This window comes from Pseudoliparis swirei, chromosome 7 (genome assembly GCF_029220125.1).
Source record: "Pseudoliparis swirei isolate HS2019 ecotype Mariana Trench chromosome 7, NWPU_hadal_v1, whole genome shotgun sequence".
Lineage (NCBI taxonomy): Eukaryota > Metazoa > Chordata > Actinopteri > Perciformes > Liparidae > Pseudoliparis > Pseudoliparis swirei.
Window position 1 is genome coordinate 21429343 of NC_079394.1, and position 22101 is coordinate 21451443.

The window sequence follows — 22101 nt, forward strand, 5'->3', positions numbered from 1 at the left end:
TCTTGACTCTTTTCAGACATGGCGACATGTGTAAATTGTATTTAACTGTAGAAATTCTATTTTATAACTTTACCCCCATGATACTTCATGATATCTCGCATTAACTTGTTTGTTTCCAACTGGTGCTACGTGCCCATTGAAATCATGACAAGAGAGAAATAAATTTTCTCTCCTCAAAGCTTATGATGGCAGCGAAACTTCCTCAGGCGACCTTGTGTAGTCTAACAGTCATGGCTGCTGGGGGTGGAGACAGGAAACGAATGTGCACGGGGAAAGCACCTGGGATGAGGCCACTCTTGAAATAGCCAAAGCTGCATTTCAAACAGCTCTCCTATATTATTAAACATGAAATAAAAAGCAAATTGGCCGTTTTCATTATGCCTACTTGGCTGTCAGTAGCTGCCATGACTGACAAATGTCAATTAGTTGTAATAATCATCGACTCATAGTAATCAATTCGACCCAGAGGTTCACTGCAACACTAAATAATGAGCCGTGTCTGTAACTGATTGAAGACCATGCATGTTCATTCTGCTCTCACCTTCAATCAAGGAAAATGCAAAAATTAACAACATATCATACTGTAGCATCTTTTACATCGGATACTGTGGGGCAGCGAGGTGTTGTTAGGTTCAGCGTTACAGATACTAAATGCAACCAGGGTTCAAACAAAACTAAATGCAAACGCAAAGTCAGATGTGACTTGTAATCTTCCTAAAGAATGTCTTCCACATCAAGTTCTCTCACACTAATGGCCATTCAAGTAATCCTGACCATCACCACACTAACGATTTGGCTTAGTATGTGCAGTGACAGCTCTATAGAGCGTCACTGCACAACCACATCCCAGTCTTCATCTTCTCATTACTTTTAAAACCTTTCATTCTTCCAGAGCAGAATGCTATTTCTAGTCACTGTGTTTCCATATTTTAGACCAGTGTACGATAGATCATTTATATGTGCATACCTACGCATGTGGGTGACACCTTGCTATGTTCTGTTCACGACATATTCACAAATCCATTTAAAAACTCACCATTGAGCTCTGGGTCACCTTTATCTTTCATCTTTATCGGGTTCAAAATGCATTTTGTAGTTTGTGTTGTGTTGGGAAAAACTGATACTAGTCTGGGGCTCATGGCTGAGTCTTGTTGGGAAATAATTAGTACTTCAGGCTTTGAGAATATTCTGAAAATGTGTTTTAATTGAAGTCCAACTGTTGTATTTCCAATTTGGAAAGTTGAGACAAAAGTGTAAAGGGTTGGCATGGCTGTCAAGTTCTCCAGCACACCCATGCTTTAAAAGCTGCACATCCTAGAAGGGATATGTACCAGACTGAAAAATGTACTCCACTATAGCAAATAGTTGTTTGCTGCTATATTAATGTTCTGAATACCTAAGTTAGCACCCTGAAACTGGCCATTGCACCAATTGCATTGTTGTCCTCGGTCTTGGAGGCACACTAGGCAGATAATGAACCAGTTGTATATCCCCATTGAGAGTCTAATAAATAATAATGGTCACTTTGGCTTTGCCTCTTAACTCCGCAAGAGGTTCATCTGTACCTATTAATAGTGAAACTTATTGGCAGGAATACATGTTTAAAAAGTGTGGACAAATACTGCACAAAGAATAAACTCCAAAACCTGTGGTCAGAGTTTGGTGTTCCACGCAACTCAACTTATAAATGTTGGTCCATCCGTTAGTGTTAGTATCAATACCATAATCACTCAAGATGTCCTTACACTTGACCGGAGAATTATTACAAAAATATTGACCATCATGACATTCAAAATAAATGCTGTGTGGTGCTTTATTTTCTGAAGTAAGCCTTTTTCACGTGTGTGTGATTCTACAAAAAAAACGATGTCTAGTATTTAAATGAAAAGTGAACCCAGCTTTTGTTTGCTTGTTTTCTTCCCAAAATAGTCAATGTCATTCTGTGTCATGAGCACAGCTGGCATCTCATCATAGAGCTTGATAACCATCTGTCTGATTTTACTGGTGGAGGTGTCATAAGGACTTAATGAGGTTCTAGACAGGTCTTCAATACAGATGGAGTGACAGAGGGAAACCATATGGGTCCCATTTGCTTCCTATTCACACTTTATAGACAGCAGTTAGTCTAACAATTGGCTGACAACCTCAGTTTTCTGCTGTGTTTCGTAGTCTTGTATATCTTGCTTTCTCCTTCATTGTATATACCCTTGCGTTATTATCTTCTCATTTGCCGTTTTCGCTCCCTGTAAGTCTTTCTCTCTCCATTACCTTTTTATACCCCGCTGCTCCACTAATGTATCTTTTTTTTCATCTCATTCTTCTTCTAATGGTTCAAAAACTCCATCTTCCCATAAGTCTATCAAATCAACTGCATCTTCGCAGTCTCACTTTTTTGGATCGGGTAATCTCTCTTCATCTCGCCAGTGCCATATTTGTCTACTTCACAATTCTCTCATTTCACCACATCTCATGTTACATTTACATGTATATGTTTAGATCTGAACCACGGTGAATCTAAACCCAGGCCCTTTTAAGCCTAGTCGTACTGGAACTGTCTTCCTGTGACTGATTTATATACTGCAGTAATCAGTAAGTTTGTCTGTGGAGTCTGGCCAGTTTAGAGTCATGTATACACACTGACACCCACAGCTGGGTCTCTCGTGAACCACTAGCCATCCAGCAGAGGTCGAGAAGGCGTGGTTGACTGACCGCCCAGCCCAGGCGTCCTTACATCTTATTGGGCTGAGCTCTCCCCGGCGTTCCCCTGGCAGACTGCGTGCTTGGCTCTTAAAATCATCACCTGCTACTAAGCAGCTGTCCATAACCAAACACACACAAAACACACAGCTGCTGGATAAAATGGGTACGTGCCCACACCTGCACTTGGGTACACAAACACACACAATGAACTACACACACAGCTGCTGGCCACAGCTGGAGCCCAAACCTTGGACCGGGAAATGGACAAGAAGGCGGGCACATGCAAACACCGGACACAGCCGCTTACAGCGTGTGCCTATTCATCCGCGTGCCGTGAAGAGAAAAGGACGGAGATTCGCTCACACGGAGAAACACAATACAGATATGGCGCAAGATGACAAGAAAATTGCAGAAGATATAAACACGGCATGTAAAATGGATAATAGGATGACAAAAGAAAAATTCATGAAATTCAGAAAACTGGCAGCTGAAGTAAAAGTCGAGCCTAATAATAAACATGGACAATATCAGATTAAAGGCCCAGGCCTGGTATTGTTTCACTTCCTCTAATCTAATCTAAAAAGGGAAAATAAGTTTTTAATTTGTTTAAATACTGATCTCTATTCCGGTCAGTGTCACAGGTCCGGAGGCATCTGCTGAGGATTATATTATTCTCAGATGAATAAATACAAATGGTAGTCAATCTCTCACATGCCCCTGAAGATTTTCAAAAGCAGGTCGATACAAATTAAATTTGACAGACGGAGCACGTGGCTGATCCTGACACTAGAAGAGGTGCATCCGAAAAGGCTTCATTTATCAAAATGATCTACTGGAGAAATACTGTATGACAGCAGCTATACCTTGAGCATGGCTCTGGATTTAAGACGGGGAAAGAGACAGACAACCATTGAAAGACGACATTATCTCCTTTGTGTGTGTGCCATCTATTTCCAAGACAGAGAAGCAGAAAAAAATAGAAATCAGTTCAGCTTACTGAAAACAATAAACACAGTTTTCACTGGGCCAAATGTGTATTTTCTTCTATGCAGTACACTTTCCTCACCCGAAACAGGACAGCAGTTGGAAGAAGTTTGAAACAATAGTTTTATTAAACAAATGCAAAACCAATTCTTAAAATATGTTCAAGGATGGCCTCCACAAATGTTTGCTCTGGAGTTGTTCATATTTTCTTTATCCACCTTCACTTGTAAAATGTATTTTATTTTGAGAAAGGCTTTTTGAGCGAGGGCTGTTTTTCGGTTCATTTGTTTTATAACAGCAAGACAGCAGGGAGGTAACAATAACCAGGACTTCCCAGCAAGAGAGGAATCGAAGGAACGAGAGAAAAAGGATTTCACCGAGCGTATGTGATCTTTTCCTCCCAGCAATAACTTAGAGAGCACACACACATCGTAAAATCTGAAAGTGCTACACAGACAAGTTCTCCATCTGTGCCCCGTCACATATCTTAGGACTCACTTGCATGAATCCTCATTTATTCCAGTCGCTGAAGCTCTCCTCTTACTTTCTGTGTGGTTATTTACTTTCACTTATCTTCTGCTTCACCGCCCATGTCTCTCCCCCTCTCTGTGGTGCCATTGTACATCAAGACAGGCTTGAAACAATGTACTAGAGTTATGAAGAGACGTCAACGTAATATTTATTTTAGATATTAATTAATCCAGCTAGGAAATGAAGCTTACCGCAATTTATTTAGAGGGCAGGTGAACATTATCTCCCAGCACCCAAAATCTATATTTTTGGGTTACCAGCAAATAAAAGAAATGCAAAAATATTTGACATTGAAACATTTTTTACATTATTATTATTATTTTCTATTATTATTATTATTATTATTATTGTTATTATTATTATTATTTATAATGATAATAACAGTCTCCTTTACCATTTTTGGAGACTCCCTGACCTTTTCTCAGGCGAAACTTTCTATTCGTCCACACGAAATATAAAACTCTCATGAGAAGACTGCCATGAAATTATCTGAGCACATTCATTCACAAACAAATGTAGTTTTGGGGCATTTACTGAAATAACTGAGCTGTCGTTCTTGTGAGGACAGTCTCCAAATTGCTTTATAATTTCTTAAGAATATTCATTCTCCTAGGGGTATAATCTGCGTTGACTTTAATGACTCCATGACCTTTCCTGAGCACTACCATCAAATGATTTGTTTGTTATGTGTTGAGTGTAATGATGTAACATGAGTCATAAACAATGCAGCCTCTAGTCACCCGCTAAACTTTTAGTCCCGTTCTTGGATCTGTCTTTCGATCATCACCTGTCACGCAGCATTTTCCCATCTCTGTTAAATAAATGGGTCGTTATGTGATCTGAGCATCAGACTTCACTTAGACCCGGCAAACTGTTTCAATCAAAGACTATTTTTTTTCAACCAGTCTGAGACTCACACATATTTTAATGGGCAGCAATCTAACAGATATTTGACTGAAAAGTAAAACAGGAAAAGAGATTAAAAGCCCAGACCGAAGCACTTAAGAATCCAGACGATGGCCTCAAACTGTCTGTAAATAATAAATCCACGAGGAAAAAAGGGAGACATTCAGTAGATCACGCTAAAGCACTTGACCTACAGCTTTTAATTCAGGCACTTATATTTACTGGAAAGGAAAATTCATTCTGAAACAACAACTGAGACACATATGAACTTAAATGATTGTATGTATTCTATGTATGCTGCGTCTTGTTGCAAGCCTCTCTCTTCATCACTTTTTATTCAGTCTTTTTCTAAGTCTAAAAACTGGACACAAGGAGCAAAAGACCTGGGTCAAGATAACTCTGACATGCAGGGGCAGCTCAAGTGTTTCACATCACAAGCATTTTGTTTGATTGCCTCCACCCGCCGCTTCAGAAGTTGTGCAGGAGTCGGGCTTACGGTGATGTTGACGGTGTCAGTGTCACATGTTGGCCCGGCGGCTCCGTAAGCCGCTGAAGACTTCCTGAGTGTTCAGAACGTGAAGTGAATTTTAGAGGCTGCAGGAGAGATTGAATGCAGAGATGCAAATAGACGCGATTAGCCCAGGGCTAAATTAATCCGCTTCATAAACGTACAGAGACAACCGACACCGAAGGAGAGACTGAAAGGAAATAATAAAGAGAACCGAGGTTCTTACATCTTATCGCTAACAGTTAGCACATTTGCAGTTTGGGGCAAATAAACACTGCAGCGGTTCAGTGGTGAATGTGAATGACACGACACACAATTAAAAGCTGTGTTCAAACCAACACCCGATCTGTAGCCACCTCATACATTTCAATGAGGCCACCGCTTACCATCAAAAGAATAAAATTAATAAACTCAAAGCAAAGCTGTGTGTTGAGCAATCACGTATTCCTGATGTATTTAGTTGCTATCGTTCACCTCGCAGTAATCGCAATGGAGGCCATAACTATTATTGCCATGAGAATTCCTCCGGAAAGTGTAAAACCCCTTTGTATTATAGACAGCTGTGCAATGTTGAGACTTCTGATAATCCTTCAAACTCGTGAAACTATGAAGTTCCCGGTGATATTAGTCCGGGGAGTACTTCTACAGGAACTAAAAGGTTCCTTCAGCTCATTGATGTCTGCGTTTCCAAATCCCAAACTTTGAAGATTAGGCAAATTCGTCAGCTGACGTAGGAAGTAGCAACACGACTCGAGACGAGGGCTGCTGGTGGTCGCAGAGTGAACACAATCTGCAGCCTGCAGTTCAGTCGGCCCCCTGTTTCATGTAAAAACTAGTGCTGTGAAAAATAACGCGTTAACTCAGTTAATCCAATTACAGGTTTAACTAGTTTTTTTTTTTTTACGCATTTAACGCATGCGCAGAATGAGCTTCCAATCCGTCTGTTGTTGGTCGTTGGGACGAAAAAAAAGTCACTTGCAAAATGAGCTTCCAATACACCACTTCAATCTGAACTCTGTCCGCTCTCATGCAGACTGTCTGTTCATCAGTAATGATCCTTCCGCAGGTTCACCTACGGAAACCTTGTGACGACTTTTACTTCCTGTAGATCAGGGTCTCAACACGTCGATCGCGACCTGCCAGTCGATCGCGGCGTAGTGTCGGTAGATCGCATGACATTAAAAAGATTGGCCCGCCCCCTGACATGTTCTCTATAGCACGTCTTTGTTCTTTTATTAAACTAAACGTCTGTTGTTGATCGTATCTCCACAGCAGCATGTCATCTCTGTCTCTACGCGTTGCGTTAACACTTATCGATCTCCGTCTGGCGCGCCACAGAGCTCCGTGCGCGCGCACGGGACCGAGCAAAATAAAAGTCACTTGTCAATCTGTCCACCTTTAGATTGTATCATGGTGGAGTTAATGGTTGACAAACAAGAGAAAAATGCTCTGTTTAACCCTCCTGTTACCTTTACATTTACTAACATATTTTACCCTCGGGGTCAATTTGACCCCAGCAATTAAAACCTCCAGAAAATTATTAGAATTAATATTGTTTCCCAAGTTTAAGTGTGAGGTACTTTATGTTTGTTTGTTGACTACCTAAATAGCCCTTTAAATAAATAAAAAAGTTGATATTTCTGATATGTTTGACACAGTGAAAAACAGCCTGGGGTCAAATTGACCCCAAAGAACACCGACATTAAACATTGAATGGGGTCAAATTGACCCGAAAGGTAACAGGAGGGTTAAACATTCTGTTTAGGATGAAGATTTATTAATGTTCCATATGGAAGAAAACTGCTAAATAACTGCTGAGTTGCAGCACCATTGTATAGAAGAATGTATAAATGTATATATCCGTCTTTTGTCATAAATCTCTATGTTCTCACAAAATATACCGAGAATATCGGTAATATGTGATTAATCATGATTAATCCACAAAAACCTGTGATTAACCCGATTAAAATTTTTAATCGTTTCACAGCCCTAGTAAAAACTAAACAAAAATACTAGGTTTTGTCTAACTGCGATGACATCTACTGCTGCCGAGTATTTACGTTTGCACATAGTAACTAGAATGGGCACTCGGTAGAGCGCATACCTTCGCATATCACAAGATTGGGCATTGAATTATGAACATGTTGGCATTAGTTGCATGCCAATTGGATAGAAATTGGTAAAAGAAGAAGATTTTGACCTTTCCATGACCTTGACCTTTGACCCGATTGATCCCAAAATCTAATCAAATGCCCCCCCGGATAATAAGCAATCATCCCACCAAATTTCATGCGATTCAAGAAGAGCTTTACCTTTTCATGACCTTGACCTTGACCTTTGACCCGATCGATCTCAAAATCTAATCAAATGGTCCCGAATAATAACCAATCATCCCACCAAATTTCATGCGATTCGGTTTAAAACTTTTTTTGTTATGCGAATAACACGCATACAAATAAATAAATACACGGCGATCAAAACATAACCTTCCGCATTTTCAATGCGAAGGTAATGAATGAGAATGAAACAGAGCTTATAACTGGGCAGTAAATGATCTATTGAGTGTTTATGGGTTATCTATTTGTGCCTTAGAATGTAACCGCCATGAAACAATCGGAGTACGGAAATATGTTTTCTCGTTCGCGGCGCCGTCTCCCTTCTCTTCTAGTGTTCGCCCTCCAAGCTTACTCACACGATCTCGTCTGTTTTTAAATGAATTACAAAGCGACGGCAAGGCCTAACTTTACTTTTAAAGTTATGAAATGAAGAGGAATGTTCTCTTCTCGTCCCAAAATGTTCCTTAATCGACACTAAAGCACTTCATTGATTTATGAATGAAGCGAGTTGAAGCAGCGGGGCTGTGCCTACTCTTCTTTTTTTACACCACCACTCTGCTCCTCCTCTCGGTTCTTCAAATAATTCTGTCCATCGCATTTATGAATTGTTTAGGAAGATTTTAAGCCGAGCATGATGGCAACGCGACTATCTGAAGCCTCAGGATGCCGGAGCCCTTCTTCTCATACAACAATATATGAAGATGCATTCATCAGCGCATGCATGTATGTTTACTGTATATGCATTCTGGGTATAGTTGCATAAACACATGTGCATCTGTGTGTTTTTATGCACATTATGAGCAAGTCACTTTCCCAGTGTATGTCCTATGTGGCCGTGTTAATTCTCACGGGGACTCACATCATCATCATTACCCTGACAGCTGACAGTAAAATCCATATCAAATCCAAAACTCCCTTTTCCTGTTTTTGTTCCTTTCTTTCATCACCCGACACCCTTGTCTCCAATAAATGAAAGCTGCACTATGATATGCCAATAGCTGTCCATGGATATATCATAAAAATGCAATGCAACAGAGACAAAAAGTCAATAAGTGACAAACCCCGGGCTGCTGTATGTTTTCCTATTCCAGATACAGAATATCTTGCCCATGGCTTTACTGTCCAGGCAAATGTCACCCTCTTTGTCTGATACTACTCGGCTTTTCTTTATTCATGCCTCAGACAACAATGACTCACTTCTTCGTTTCCATCTTTCTTCATCTACACAGGGTGAACCTTTCTTTCCCCCAGTCTGTCCCTCTGTCCTCACTCATTCCTTCATCCCTCGGTCAATCTCACTCCCCTTTCGTTCTCAGTCCGATTTCACCTCCTGGATTTTTGCTCTTTGGTTCATTCTGCAGAGCAGGAAGGGGTGATGCTTCAATTTGATAAATGTATGTTTAGAAAACACTCCAATTATCTCAACCAGAGCAAATAGGATAGATAATTACATTATCTCTCTCTCTCTCTCCTTCATTACCTCCCACTGCATATTCCATTCGGTTTGATCTCCCCTCTCGTTCTCCGTCATTCTCAAGCCTTTTGTTTGTGGTGTCTTTTTCTGAGAGCTATGTGGTGTTTTTCCACTTGTAATTGGCATTCATGAGGTTTCCGTTGACTGCGTCAAGCCTTGTGAATGATGTCTGTCTGCGTCACTGGACCAGAAGTACAATAGAGTAGCTACTGAGTATTGATATTATATATATATGGTTTATATGAAAACAACTAGCGTCATAAAAGGGGGGAGGTAGACAGCTGTCCAGTCTCCACGTAGCCCACGTAAAGTGGGCTACGTGGAGACTGGACAGCAGCTCTATTTGACACCTACTGTAGTTATATTTTTGAGGAGAAGCACATGGACAACATCTGGCCTATAGTCCCTAAAGAGCTTCCTCATATACAGCAACACCTGACACAGGAATAGCAATCACATTATATTTTTTCCAACAAATTACTGGTACTCTGAAACAAGCACTTTGTTACCTGTCAATCATGGTAACAATTGTCACTATGGAAATAAAAAAATCCCATTTGTTACCATGGCATTCATTGGAAGGCAGTGTGTTATCCCCAACAGCGACAGTGAGAGTTGCCAAGTGAAGGATGTGTGAAGTGCCTCCTTTCTCTATTTGTTTTTCGTTATTATTTCACACCACTGGCGTGTTATGAATCCTGCCGACAAAAACTGTGAGTGATACATGTAATAAAAGCCACGTATTAATATTGTCTGTCTGATTCCATCAGGACAGTGACACACTGTGGAAGGAGAATTATGAAGTGTTGTTCGTTGTCAGCATAACAGATATTCGTGCAGATAAACTGAAATATGTTTGACTGGCAGAGACATTATTGCTTGGTTACATTAAAATACCTCGCATGGAGCCAACGCATTTGCGGAAGAAAACCCTGAAATATTGTCAAATATTTGGCTTTTGAATTAAACTGAAAAAGGATTACTATTCACTGATGTTACTGAGGATTATATGATTTATACTTATCAAAATAATACAAAACATTGCAAAAACTGAGATGGTTTGAAAATACTTTTAGGATGAAGGAAACCTTGTGTGACTCGATTAATTCATCTTTTGATACTTAAAGTATGAAGGCTCTTGTGTCTTTGCTTTGATGGATTAAAAAACTGTTTTAGCATGGCAACATGGTGAGTCCAAAACATTGGTTGACTTTTCAAATACACCGTCACATTCTGTTTTACTACTTTTTACATGTTCAACTCATGGACATTCTCGTGCACCAAATAATCCTGAGAATTGATGGATTACAGTGCAAATTGAACCCACTGCCCACAATTTACTAATAGTGCACTATTAAGTGAAAGTGCACTTCTCATTAAAGCTATTGACAACACCTCCTTATTGAACCAACCGCTATGCGATCGTCAATCCCTCTCTCTCTCGGAGTTTAACAATAACCATCCATCAAGGCCGCAATTATTCTCAATGTCACAATCGACAGAAGCAGACGTGTATTAGTAAAAACTGATTGACAGACAGAAAAAACGCAGCGTCAACCCTCCCCCCTTTCACTTGAAGGGACAAGGCAATATTTCACTGATACATAGGAGAGGGATTCCACTGCCTCGGGTTCAAACGTAGCACCAAATTAAATTCCACACTTATTCTCTCCCAGCGCTGCCTAAGGGTATCCCACGACCTTAGCAACATACAGGTCATTGTCGGGAAGGGTTGGCCAGGAGGAAGAAAGGCAGGAGATGGAGAGGAGGGATGTGGAAAGTAGGAAAGGAGAAGGGATGAAAGGAAAAGAAGACAGAGGAGAGGACAGAACAAGAAAGAGAGAGATGGGGATCAGTAAATATAAAAACTGTGCAAGAGCCCCGTATTAGATGCAAGAGAAAAGCAAAATCTCATTTGAGAAATGGTCTCTACTCATAATCATCTCTTGGCAGATCTGTCTTTCCTCAACAACACGTCTGGTTCTTTCTTCTCCACAGACAGATACCAAACCTGCAGCTCAAGTAGAGATCCAACAGAGCTTCAGATATTTGAACTAGTCGAGGTGTATTTGATGTACAATGTCAGATATACTTTATACGCATCCTTAGAATGAGGTCATACCACAAGATAAGGAACATTTACTTATATAAATAATGCCATGCCTGTTATTCAAAATGTTTTGAGTGTATGGCGTACACTTGGGGAAATGATCATGAACTGTAACTACATAACCTGGAATTTTCCTCAAAACAAAACAGAAGATCTGGATCATAAAAAGCAGAGCAGCTAATAGCAAAGAGGAAAGACTGTATTAAATATTGAAGTCAGATAACAGGTCTCCCTGCCATGTTTAATACACCCCACAACACTATCTATCATTTCCAGAGACATGGTGCGTCTTTTATCATTCTGATTGAAAAAAACATGCAGTGTGAATAATTTCTGCAACAAGACGTCAACCTCTACCGCGAGATGAAGCGTCTAAGTCGAAGTACTGAAGACATAAACCTCCAAACATAAAACCGACAACGAAGAGGTACTTTTTGCTTGTATTCTTTTTTGTTCATCTTTCTTGTCTTAACCTCTTCTCATCATTGTGATCGTTTCCTAATGAGATACTTGTAATATATGTCCCAGTGGGTGGGCGTTTCCAGGGCTGCAGCCCGGCATCCGGCTGACCGTTACAGCTAAGACATCCCCAGGTGATTTTTCATTAGCTGGCCATAAAGGAGTTTCTGTGTGGAGCCGTTACAAGTGGCCATAGAGCTTCTCCTCACAGCACTCAGAGGTACTATCCATAAAGCAAAAAAAGAACAAGACGAGCAGAGAAATATGCAAGACATATTCTGTATCTAAAGAACATTTAAATAAGCATATTTTTCTTGGCTTTTTTGTCTTGTTTTTCCCCCCAATTTAAAAGTCCAAACCCTGTGCACTGCAGTGCTTGTCACAGTGAAACCCTGCTGTTTGCCGAAGGAGAGCTGCAGAGAGACATGCGCTACCTCTGTGTCACATGGCGCCGCCAGCCGTTTCTTTTCACCTTGAACTCGTCAGCCTCCCGCCTGCGATTGCTGCCAATTATGTTTTTGTGAACACAAAACCAAGCTGGAGGTGCTGCCACTGGGATTTGAAGCTAGTTACAGCCGTTGTAAATATTTAATCACTCTGTGTGTCCGGCATTAAATTAAAGTTCCAGTGAGCATTGGAGCTTGCAGACCTTCGACATCCAGATCCATCCTGTAGCTACACCGTATTAGTGCATGATGACAATGTGAAACAGACTTTATGTGGACGCAGTTTGGCATGGCTGTCAAGTTCTCCACCACACCAAGGATTCTGAGCGAGAGGGATCATCCATCAGCGCAATAAACTGCAGCATGACAGAAAAACTACGCAGAGCCATTGTCATGAAAAATGGCAAACGGCGTTATGCGACAGATATATGAGGTAGAAACTATAACAGAGGTGATCAGCACCACTATCATTTATGGATCTTTCTCAGTTTTCTAATCAGTCTCATCACACTTGTTCATTTGTGATATGAACTAATGCGTGTTCTGCATTATCTGAATGAATCAACAATTTATGTTTATTCGTGTTTTTTTTCTACTTTGTGAACTTTGCCTGTGAAAAGTGGAATATAAATAAACTGTACTTACTAATAATGTAGCACTAACAATAATATACATGTATAAAAACACACAAGTTGGGAACAAAGTTCAAACTACCACAGTGTAAAAACAATAACAAATGTTATCCACTGCGTAGAGGTGTATTAGTTGCAGATATATCCAGTACAACTCATTCGGACAAACAAAATATATTCCTTACTATCCCGAAGGTTTTATGACTATTTTTCTTGTATGCTGGCACAGGGGATAAAGTATCCGTCCTTTCCCCAGACGATGCTGACCCTGACCTCTGACCTCACTACAATTTCAATTCAATTCAGTCAAACACGAGTATGCTCACTTACTAATGCAGGTGCATTCTGTGATATTTCCACATGTAACACCTTCGCTCCTCTTTAATGGGGCAGAAGTTCTCACACCTGCAGCTCTGTACCTGGAGTCCTGCTGGTTTTATGTCCTACCAGGCACTTAATTGCATTGGCTTGGTGTCCGAGGTGTAAATCACTACCTCATTAGAGAGCAGGAATGAAAACCAGCGGGGCTCTGTGTCCTGACGGTGAGGACTGATAACGACTTGGCCCAGGTGAGATCTAAGCACAGCTGTTTGTAGAACATCAGTTCCTTCCTTCTTTCCCTCCTTTTGCTTATAATGAGACTTTAAAAATTGCCTTCTGTGAAGGAAAAAGGCATTGCTCATAGATGTAACCGTTAAACCCGATAGAAATCTCCTCCTCTGCCATTCCCCTCTGTGTTTAAACGTCATGTGAACAAGAGACCGTCATCGTCGTGGGTGAGAAGAGAAAAGTGATTTGCGTGTAGCCAGGTTTCTTGACTTCTGAAGCTGTGATGTTACAGTGAGCAATGTAGCAGCAGCATAACACTGAGTGAAAGATATGAATATAAGCTATAAGATGACTGACTAAAACCGACATTACACCTACAATGTTCTGCCCTCCGTGGTAAGTGTTAACATCAGATCCGAAGACCTTTACCTCAAGATTTAGAAAACACTTCTCACCTTTGGAGTTAATCAGAGTAAACACCAGTTGGTACCCGGAAGGGGACTTTAAAATACAACTTGTGTATCTGGAATAATAAAATTCTTGTCGAAATACACTTTAGCGGAATATTTACATAATTTTCTCCAAGAACATTTTGTCAATACCAGAGTCCATAATAACTGCTAATCCTCACATCCAGCTGCTTGTGTTTCTTCATTAACACATTATTTATATGCAAGTAAACACCACCGTGTGTCCTACAGGGCAAAGAACTCCAGCTTTCACAATACAAATTCTAATGTACCACCATTGTTTATCGTGTATCTAATGACATTGATTTCAAATGTGGTACACATAATGCTTGATTAGTGGTGTAATGTGAAAGGGTGAAGACAATTAATAATGAAACACACATCCCTAGACTATTACAACATTACACTGTTTATTTTCTCTCAATTAGTTCCATAAAGATATTTAATTTCACTAACCTTACAAGTGATGGAAAGTTATCTTGAAGAAGTCGAAGAGGACTTTTAAATTACACAATATATTCAAACCTGCTTGTATCTGAGGTTTAGATAACTGAGTCTCTATTAGACACGCTTGTGTACTATCATTGTCTTAAGATTAATGCCTGGTGGTTATATAAATAGCTCAGCTTTTCACTTTAACACTAAAGTATTCAACATTAAATGTACGCATAATCGTAAACATAAAAGAAAACGCATAAACATTTGATCGTGAATAAAGAGAAGAGGAGAATATTCTTCTTTTGAGAAACAACTAAATCAGGTTTAGAGATCACATCCGTTAATAAACTGTATCATATGAGGTTTATGTTAACATCAGTTCAAGAGGAAAAAAGTGAGGAAAGGGGCAAGAGAGGAACAAGAAAGAGTGAAGCAAAAGGGAAAGGAACAAGGCAGAAGAAGAAGAAACTAATTATCACAAAGTGTGACCGGTTTTCTCCAGCATCAATGAGCGTCGGGAGCGAGAGGAATGTAAGAAAAGAAGCAGTCGAAGACAATTAACTGCTGGAAAACCGTACCCTCAGCATATTGGGTCAGATGCTACTGCGATGGCCCATTTATGAAAGTAAAAACTTGGCATGTCATGCTGCTTTATTTCATCTTAGACTCCTCTGCTAAGTGGGTTTTAAAGGCTTTGCAACAAAAACTTGGTGCGAGGATAAGAAAGAGTGAGACGAAGACGACTGTCGGGGATGCTGGGAGACAGAGGGAAACAGACTTACTTTAGCCAGCAGGGCCAGACGTTCTGAGGCTGATTTGAAAACTGCCGTGTGCTGCTTCTTGTAGTGCTCCTCTGTCTTCTTTTCTGGCTGAATGCAAACACACAACATTCACACACATGTACAATGGCATGAAGAAATGAGATACACAGCTTGATATTTCAGCCTAATTACTATCAGAAAAATGAATGACTATATCGATTGATCTTCATACCGCATATTGTCCTGGACTCGGGGCCTCTAGCGATTCTTTGTTGTGGAAGAGGGAACTGCGTTGAGCAGTGGAGCCAAATCCTCCCTTCCTGCTTCTTTCTAAAACTGCCTTTTTAAAACTCTCCTGGGCTAAACCATGCTCAAACATACCATAGGACGCTGGACCTGCACAGAGTACAGAAAGGTAAGATTATTGTTTTTAATTGTGTAAAGTATGTTTTTATATAATCCTTCTCTTCAAAGATGACATTCAGGTACTTTACCTCAAACCTAGGAGCTGTGTCCAAACCTCTACGACGATGCAAAAGTAATTTACAGTGAAGTGAAGACATAGACATTAAACACATGTAGCGTAGGTGTGACTTCAGTTCTGCCAGTGTATCAGTGTGTTGGCTTCAACTGAACATGACACCTGCGCTACACCAAATTTCAGATGGAGACGCTCATGTGTTACTACTATATTTATAGCTGTCTCCTCAACAATACACAAGAATGGCTGCATGTGTGAAAGCCCGCTTTGATAACAACTTGAAATGCACCAAAAAAAACAGAAACAAATTTGGATAGAAGCAAAATACTTGTGTTAGATAAACACCTGATTTTGATGAATTAATAAATCTATCTTTTTTCAATAAATGTTGACATTCCTACCGAAGATAGATACAACTACAGATACAGTATGATGACTAAGAGATGCATCTCTCGCTGTCTGTATTATCAATGTCTCTGTTCACTTTTGCTCATGATACTTATTCTAATAATCAAAAGCCAACATTTTAAATGAAGCTTTAAACTATTTGTTCCAGCTCATAGTCTTACTAACAATGATAATATTTGTTGAAAAGCAAAAACTAACCTCCATCTGTAAAATATAACGAAAAAGAATATCCCTTTAAACAGCAACACATTAGCAACTAGAATCGGCACTCGGTAGAGCGCATACCTTCGCATATCACAAGATTGGGCATTGAATTATAAACATGTTGGCATTAGTTGCATGCCAATTGGATACAAATTGACCGCGCTATGGTAAAAAGAAGATTTTGACCTTTCCATGACCTTGACCTTTGACCCGATTGATCCCAAAATCTAATCAAATGCCCCCGGATAATAAGCAATCATCCCACCAAATTTCATGCGATTCAAGAAGAGCTTTACCTTTTCATGACCTTGACCTTGACCTTTGACCCGATCGATCTCAAAATCTAATCAAATGGGCCCGGATAATAACCAATCATCCCACCAAATTTCATGCGATTCGGTTTAAAACTTTTTTTGTTATGCGAATAACACGCATACAAATAAATAAATACACGGCGATCAAAACATAACCTTCCGCATTTTCAATGCGAAGGTAATGAATGAGAATGACACGCATACAAATAAATAAATAAACTAGAATGGGCACTCGGTAGAGCGCATACCTTCGCATATCACAAGATTGGGCATTGAATTATGAACATGTTGGCATTAGTTGCATGCCAATTGGACACAAATGTATCGTGCTATGGTAAAAAAAAGATGTTGACCTTTCCATGACCTTGACCTTGACCTTTGACCCGATTGAACCCAAAATCTAATCAAATGGTCCCCGGATAATAACCAATCATCCCACCAAATTCCATGCAATTCGGTTCAATACTTTTTGAGTTCTGCGAATAACACGCATACAAATAAATAAATAAATACACGGCGATCAAAACATAACCTTCCGCATTTTTAATGCGAAGGTAATAAATAAATAAATACACGGCGATCAAAACATAACCTTCCGCATTTTCAATGCGAAGGTAAAGATTGGCCACAGACAACCACACACAGACTGACCGGGTGTAGAGCATGTGTTGTGAGTAAAGCGCACTGCCGTGATGCCAAAGGGGCTTTTCTTTACTCCTGAGGCCTTCTTCAGCAGCTCCAGGGCACAGCGTGGCCCATTATATACACCGACAGGGGGCGCTACTTCTTTCACAGGGCTGAACCTCTAATGGAAGGAGATAAAAGGAGAGCTGAGACAGATAACGGTTTGGAAATTACATTCAAACAGAGATTTTGAAGAATTTAACAATTAATGTCACTATCCATTGATGAAACTGAGATCGCCACACTGTTTTAAATAATCAATTCATTTGCTCTAACTACTACCCATCTGGAACATTAAAACAAATCCAGCTGTGAATATTTGCAACATTCACAGGAACAAGATATAGCATATCACATTCAGAGGTACCAAGCAGAGACAGAGACTAATTCACCACCAGCCTTGTGGCGCCTTATTGCTCATTACACACCAGAAAGCATATTTGGCGGATGGAATGATGGATGGAAAGGGCCATATTTATCCTTAAGAGCCATTTTAGGACATCCCAAGTCCGGCTTGGCTTTGTCAGACTTCGCTAAACTTTGAAGATTGAGAGATTTTTGTTTAAATTAAGCCTGAATTCAAGAGGGCATGACCTCATTTCATACTTCTTTCTTATTTCAGTCGGGACCAAAGTGGTGGATCGACTGACAGACAGATGGACATTGCCATACGAAGAGCAGTACGGCTACTCTGCATATATCTCATTTGCATGGAGAAATTTAAAAAGCTGTCACAGAAAATCTAAACACACTAAAGTGAACTGAGAGAAAACAGAAACGACAAAAAAGAAAAGACAGTATAATGTATAGTCCAATGTATACAGAGAGAACAAAGTATTGAGATGGGCAGAGGGAAAAGGAGATGGGCTGAACAGCACCTCCAACTCAAAAATAATGACGCACACGATCAGGTTTTTTATGTTCTTTGACTATTTTGTTGGTATCAGAGATGATTCAGTACAGCAACTGCTTCCCAGCTTCACTTCCAGGGTATGAATGTGTTCATCTGATTACCTATTATAACAACACAGACAATCATTGGACAGATAAGCTCCCTTTTCACTCAAAATTACTGAAGGTGAACTGTGTTTTTCAATGTACCTCAAATCTCTATCAGCCTCTTACAACTGAGCCATTCAGCTGGTTGTTATCCAAAGCAATGGAGGAGTAAAAAGAACTTGACAACTTAAAATATCAGCATGTCCACATGCCTACACACACATATATACACTCTGAGTCAATTCAGATGACATTCAATCTATTGGAATGTGGGAAACATGCCAATCATTGACACTTTTTATTTAAACAAAATGCAGCCTTTGGAAAATTAGTTGTGGAGTAGTGAAAAGGGTGTTAGTAATGCACAGTTGAATTATTGAGCTTCCAGTCGAAAAAGGAGAAATGAGAAAAGAAGAACAAGTAAAGACGTACAGTGCAGCTTTGGGAGGGAATGGAGGGGAACGAAGTAAATGACTGAGAGGAGAAGTGCGTGGGTTAGAAATGGAGTGAGTGTTTGAAGAGAAGAATAAAAGAGGAGCAGGAGTTATACAAGACATGCTGTTTCAAGGCCAAAGAAAACTGTGGGGGGTTTGTGGCCATCTGTCAATCCAACGCTGCCCAATTGGCTTTGATAGCGTCTAATTCATGGACACTTTTTTTCTCACTCGAACTTAGAGGCCGAGCTTTGTTTGCGTCTCACATACTGTAGCCTATGACAGGAAACGCCAAAAATAAAACTTTTGATTACAGTGCCAAGAATCGACATGTTGTCCATGCAAGATGCCTCTGTGGGTACCTCTGTGATACAGCGTCTTGACATCTGTTAATGTGGATTAATGGGGCCAGAGTGATGGAACAAACAGAGTGATGAAACAATAGAACTGGTGTAAGTGCCCACATGTCCCTCTGGCACCAAATGAAACCTCATTTTCACTGTTGAGATGAGTTTAGACTGGGGAGTCGCATGGCGTGGTAAAGAAGACACAGCAGACGGACTGCATCGCTTCGACAACCCAAGTGTAGCGTCGCTACACAAGGGAATCTATGGATTTCAGTCAAAACTAACTACCCCACTCAACCAAACCTGCGAAGACCCTAACGTATCTCATCAGTGGGGATTCCTTTGTTCGCCATAACATCCATCTGTACACTGATACGGAAAATAATAGACCTGAGAACTTTACTTCAGTCATGGGGCTAAGTTAAATGTTTCATTTACACTCCCTTCCTGACAATCTGGGAGTTATGCTGAGTGTTGCATTAAAATAGCTAACATACTCTGCAGTGAATAATAAAGGACTTGCCTAAAATGTTCTTTAGCTTGAAGTTGATAACCTGGTCTGAAGTTTAGACCGCTGGTCACTTAAAAAAAAAAGTTTTTAACCTGTTAAGAGGCCACTGGTGGCCTTGGTTGACTCGCTTAGAGTTTAAGCACAAAATCTCTCTAGATTAGGACCAATGGAAAAAGGATAGCCTACTGGCGCACAGGAAAAAAACATGATATGGACCTAAAGGAGTTAAAAAGTGACGAGGGGAGGATTCATCATTCTGGCTGAAGTCCAAGGGAAAAGAGTAATATTATCAAATACATATGCCCCAAATAGTGATACATTTATTGATATATGCACCTATCCAATATATCCAATACCTATATTGGGATATGAATAGTGTTATGAATGCAGTTTTACCAGTTTTAACCCTCCCCCTCTACAGCCTCTCATCATCAAAGGTACTAGGCTGAGACTGACAGGACAATTCAGGAATTCCTGGGAATGACCTGAGACACTGGACCTGACACACACACCACACACAAAGGAAAAGAAAAGGCTTTATTTCATCAGGATTACCAGGAATCAGCTCTGAAGTCTGAACCAGACCCCTAGGCCCCAGGCTATGAGGCCTGATCCATCCTCGCAGGCATCACTGTGGACCCACACAACCACACACAGGCAGACACAAAGGCTGCTGCAGGAAGGATAAGGAGAGGAAGGAGAGGACACAGGACACAGGATGGACTCTATGTATGTGCCATGGTTGTCGTGTGTGCAAAAGAGGATCATTGGAGACTGGAGACTCATTCCTCACTCACTCCTCACAACTCAAGACACACAACAAACCAAACACACATCATGCACACAGCATCGTCACCCACAGTCACCCACAGGTCAAACTCTTTTTCCCTGCCACAGTCAGACTGCCCACAGACACAACTACTGAGAAAGGGGCACTCCTGAGAAAGAGGAAGTGTGAAACTGTGAAAATCAATGCACAATACCACACAACCTTCCCCAACATCGAACCCCATGTACATCCCATATCACTGTCCCCTCCCCTCCTCTCATATACAGAAGTACCGAACGCCCCCTCCACCCTCCGCAATAAAGTAACTATGTTCTGCCTGGAGTGACCTCTAGTCCTCACAGAGCGCGTGTCGACTGAGTGTTTAGCGGCAGCCAGTGTCGTGCAAAGGTCCACGATTAAGTCTCGTGGCCCTTTGCTTTCATGTCATACCCTCTCTCACCCCACTTCCTCTCTCTCTTTCGCTCTCTCTTTCTCTGCTCTAATAAAGCTCAACAAAAATAAACTCTGCTGTGCCTTGGGTCTTGTGAACGTGAGGAGCCTCTTCAAGTCCTACTGGAAGATTTGTTTCAGCAGTACACCTCTACAACGATTGACTATATTTGAACATCCCATTTACAATGCCATGTACAGTTGGCAACACACTTGTATCAGATAATGCTAGGGTGACAGTATAAAGAGATTACATGCCTCCTTCCTGAGAGACGATGCCTTTAAGGCCATTTTAAAAACAAAGATTGATCATCTAGTTGAAACTAATCAGCAGGTAGAACTTGGGAAGCACTTGAAGCGTGGAGGGGACATTTGGATTGTTCAGTCAGGAAAAAGTATTTCAAATCTGGGGATTTGGTCCAGGGAAACTATTGGGTTGTTACATTATGCAACAGGAATCCATGTCCACAAATAGAGCAGTCCAGTCTCAGGGGACAAAGTCAACTGACCTAAATCACACGTTTAGAATATTTATGTTGGAGGCTTCATATCACACTTTTCAATTCAGTTTATTTTGTGTAGCTCAATATCACAAATTACAAATGTGGCTCTGCGGGCTTTACAATCTGTGCACATACGACATCCCTGTCCCAGAACCTCAAATCGGATCAGGAAAAACTTCAAAAAAATAGAAAAAACCCTTTCACTGGTAAAAAGAAAAAAAAGGGAAGAAACCTTCAGGAGAGCAACAGAGGAGGATCCCTCTCCAGGATGGACAGAAGCAATAGATGTCATGTGTACAGAAGGAAGAGACACTACATCACACTACTTGTCATCCTTCACCCAGTCATACACATTCATTCACTGACGACCACGCAAGTTCCCACCTGCCCACCAGGTCTCTAACTAACTATTCACACTCATTCACACACCGCTGGTATATCGACATGTAGCGGAGCCGGGGATAAAACCGCAGATCCCCTGATTGAAGGACGACCCTGCTCCAATGAGCCACAGTCGCTCTCTGCTCAGCTGAGGCCGGGGGCTCGACTCTCCTGATCTGCATGTTGAAGAGTCTTTGGGCAAGACACTAAATCCCAATTGCTCCCGAAGGCTTTGCTATTGGTGTTAGAATGTTTCTGAAGTGCAGGTGGCACCTTGTATGGCAGCCGCTGTCCTCAGTGTATGAATGTATG

General features: G+C 40.7%; 1 protein-coding gene across 1 annotated transcript in view; it reads right to left on the reverse strand.

Moving 5' to 3' along the window:
- Positions 1–22101, reverse strand: part of stpg2 (sperm-tail PG-rich repeat containing 2) — a 58274-nt gene that overhangs the window by 16639 nt on the left and 19534 nt on the right. Inside the window, exons 8-10 of the mRNA XM_056418029.1 lie at positions 17363–17516; positions 15537–15700; positions 15326–15412 (exon numbers count right to left, since the gene is read on the reverse strand). Of these exons, the coding sequence (XP_056274004.1) occupies positions 15326–15412; positions 15537–15700; positions 17363–17516 (405 nt within the window). The remainder of the gene's footprint in view (positions 1–15325; positions 15413–15536; positions 15701–17362; positions 17517–22101) is intronic.